Below are 3,708 nucleotides of genomic sequence, written 5' to 3'. Positions count from 1 at the left end.
GGAAGCCTGACTCCAAAGAGCTAATAGGATCTCCATATAAGATGGCACCAGAAGAGCATTTAGGACTGGCTTCAGCCCTGTACATAATATAGGAATTGCAACTTGGGTCTCAGATGCCACTTATTGCTGCCTAAAGAGGTCCTCAGTAAGGGTAGGGGATTCACTGCTCTGGGCAGCAACAGACCTGTCCCCCTCCTCAATTATTACTCAGTTCAAGAATGTATTCAAGTCAATGGCCTTAGATACTAATTGTGTGACCTTGGGCAAATCCCTTAACTCTCTTTGCCTTGGTTTCCTCATTTAAAAAAAAATGAGTTGGAGAAGAAAATGACAAACTACTACAGTATATTTGCTATAAAAAAAAACAAATAAACAAACCCAAAGGGGGTCATGAAAAGTCAAATGACTGAAGAACAATAAAGTCACATAATGACAGAATTTTAGAGTATAAAGAGAACCCAGGGGCTTCTACAACATTAGCAGTAACTGGCATGGTGGATACAGTATTGGACTGGAAGTCAGGAAACCCTGATTCAAAGTCAAAATAAATCAGTCTCTGGCCTCAGGGAACTTATATTTGGCTAGAGAAATGCAGCGTATATTCAGATAATAGCTAGCATTTATGTAATACTTTAAAATGCTCTACAAACATTATTTCATTTTATCCTCATAACAATGCTAGAAGGAAGGTACCATATTATCTCCATTTTACAGGTGAGGAAATGAAAGCAGACAGATTAAATGTCCACACACAAGTGTCTGAGGCCAAACTTGAACTCAGATCTTCCTGACTCCAGATCCAGAGCTCTGTTCACTGCACCACCTAACTGATTATTATTATTATTATATTATATTATTATTAGTAGTAGTAGTAGTATATAAGTAAATAAAATGTTAATTAAAGAGGGAAAATTCAATAAAGACTGGATGGGGATGGTTGCATGTTGTAGGAAAAGACCTGGGAATCAAAGGAAGATTTCACAGAGGGGATGGTCCCTGAGTTGAGTCTTTTTTTGTTTGTTTGTTTTGATTTTTTTTTTGGAGTTGAATCTTGAACACAAGAATTTTTAGAATTGGAGATAAGGAAAGAGTATATTCCAGATATGGAGGATATGTGTCTAAAAGGGAGGTGAAAGGATAGGTCAATGTGCTTATTTTTGAGCAAAAAAAGTCACATAGATAAACTTGGGGTGTTAGGAAGATTGGAGGCTAATGTGGAAGCAGAGAAACCAGTTCTGAGGTTGTTATTGTGGTATAGGTGAGAAGTGATGGAGGCCTGGAACAGGGTGGGGGTCAGCGAGAAGACAACAGTTGCTGGAGATGTTACAAACTTAAAATTTAATAGACTTGGCAGCTGATTGATGAAAAAAGGTAAAAGAAGGATAGAAATGGTTAATGTGGTCCCTGATGTTAGGATGTTTATAACCTCAATAGACAAAGGAAAGTTGGAAGGAACTGTTAGTTAATTATCAAATTACTGTAATTACTCAATATTTCAAGGTCTGGTTTAGTGAGTTGTATTTAAGACACTGTTAGGACATCCAGTGAATCTATCAATAACAATACTACTGACAACTAGACTTTTATATATCTTTAAAGTTTGCAGAGTGCTTTATAAACATTTTTAGCTTGTCCTCACAACAATCCTGTGAGATGGGTGATATTATTAACCTCATTTTACAGATGATGAACTGAGGCACAGACAAGTTAAGTGATTTTCCCAGTGATTTGTCACATAGCTAAGTAAGTATCTAAAACAGGATTTGAACTCTAGTCTTCATGACTCTAGGTCCACACTCTGTTCACTGTGGCACAATCCATCAATGTCTACCCAGTAGTTTTCTACCAAGGGGAACTCTACTATAATTCACTCCCCTCCTCCCCCCAAAAAACAACTTTAAAATGACTCCTGAATAAAATTTTGGAGTGGTAGAGCCAACAGTTAAACTAAGGTATTTTTTCTAACCTGAGACAACTTAGAAGGCTGGCAGAAGTTTATAACATGGGCATTGAGATTGGAGACACAGGAGACCAGCTGTAGGCATTAAAGGAGACTGTGAGATCTGTAACAGCATCAGTTTTAGGAGCTCTCAGCCCAAAGACAACTGATCAGAAAGAGATTACAGGGAACCCTTTGCTGACACTGGCAACTCTATTGCCCATAAGCATTTCTGGGTCATGGTATCAAGGAAGATAGAAATACATGTAGTCTGTCATAAGGGAGCAGGGGACCTGGTCACTGTCCCAAGCTTGAGAGAAATACTAGTGCTTGTGGCTACAGGGGAGCAGGGGCCCTTCCTAGATAAAGATCAGAGTACAGGCCAGGAGAGCAATGACCACACCTCTCCCAGGATCACACCATCTTGGAAGCAATGAAAACTTGCAAATTCCCAGAATTAGCTCTGAAAACAACAGTACAAAAAATCTGAAGATTGCACAGTGCTTCCCTACCCCCTGGTGAGCACAGCACAATTTTAACAGAAAATTCAAAGTCAATAAATAGATTGGAAGAAAAAAATGAGCAAGTAAGCAATAACAACAACAACAGCAAAAATAATTTTATCATTAAACGCTAGTGTGGTGGCAGGGAAGGCCAAGTCACAAATTGAGAAGACAACAATGTGAAAACAGCTACAAGCAAGTCTCAAAGAAAATAACCTACTGAACCTAAGCCCAACAAGAATTCCTAGAAGAGTTAAACAAAGAGTGGTAGAGGGAAAAAATTGAGAAAATAAATGTGATTGATGTGAGAAAATTATGAAAAAAGAATAAACAGTTTGGTAAAGTGGTTCAAAACTACTGAAGAAAATATCTTTAAAAAGAGAATTAGCCTAATGGTAAAAGAGATGAAAAAATTCACTGAAGAAAAGGTCTCCTTAAAAATCAGAATTGACCAATGGCAAAAGAAATACAAAATCTCACTGAAAAAAAAATTCCTTAAAAATTAGAATTGGTCACAGGGAAGTGGCCTCAGTCCCAGGCAGAGGACTGTTGTAGCCATGGCTCCCTGAGGTGGCTGGAGCCAGCTGGGGCAGAGCTGCCACCAGGCAGAGCCACCACTATGGCAGACAAGATCACCAAGGTGCAGACTGCCCAACAGGGGGGAGACATCATCTTGGGCAAAATCATTCACAAGGAAATCCCAGCCAAGATCATTTATTTATTGATTGATTGATTGATCTGTTTATTTATTTATTTATTTTTCTGAGATAATTTATGAGGATGACCAGTGTCTTGCTTTTCATGATGTTTGCCCACAAGCCCCAACACATTTCCTGGTGATACCTAAGAAACCCATTACCCAGATATCTGTGGCAGAAGAGGAGGATGAAAATCTTCTTGGACACTTAATGATTGTTGGCAAGAAATGTGCAGCTGACCTGGGGCTGAAGAAAGGTTATCAAATGGTTATCAATGGAGGTGCAGATGGGGGCAATTTGTCTATCATATCCATCTGCATGTTGTTGGAGGACATCAGATGAAGTGACCTCCTGGTTAAATTGTTGGAATGATTTATTTCAGGAGCAAGGCATGTTTATTACAATATATATGTTAAATTGAGTATACTTAATGTTTTCTATGAAACAAAAAATTGGTGGTTGTGTGGAGGATGGACAGGAAAGGGGGAAAAACTTGAGGAAGACCAATCAGGAAACCATTACAATAATCTCAGAGAGATTAGAATAGAATTTTCCCTTGTTGGTTCCT

At 38.6% G+C, this 3,708-nt stretch overlaps 1 protein-coding gene across 1 annotated transcript; it reads left to right on the top strand.

Annotated features, from left to right (window-relative positions):
• The first annotated feature begins 3,061 nt into the window (after positions 1-3,061).
• On the top strand, positions 3,062-3,482 carry LOC141496997 (adenosine 5'-monophosphoramidase HINT1-like). The gene is made up of 2 exons (XM_074199582.1): positions 3,062-3,149; positions 3,208-3,482. Exons 1-2 carry the CDS (start codon positions 3,062-3,064, stop codon positions 3,480-3,482), a joined length of 363 nt encoding a protein of 120 aa, XP_074055683.1.
• The last annotated feature ends 226 nt before the right edge of the window (positions 3,483-3,708 follow it).

Source organism: Macrotis lagotis, chromosome X, assembly GCF_037893015.1.
Source record: "Macrotis lagotis isolate mMagLag1 chromosome X, bilby.v1.9.chrom.fasta, whole genome shotgun sequence".
NCBI classification, from domain to species: Eukaryota; Metazoa; Chordata; class Mammalia; order Peramelemorphia; family Peramelidae; genus Macrotis; species Macrotis lagotis.
This window is presented reverse-complemented; position numbering and strand designations above follow the sequence as displayed.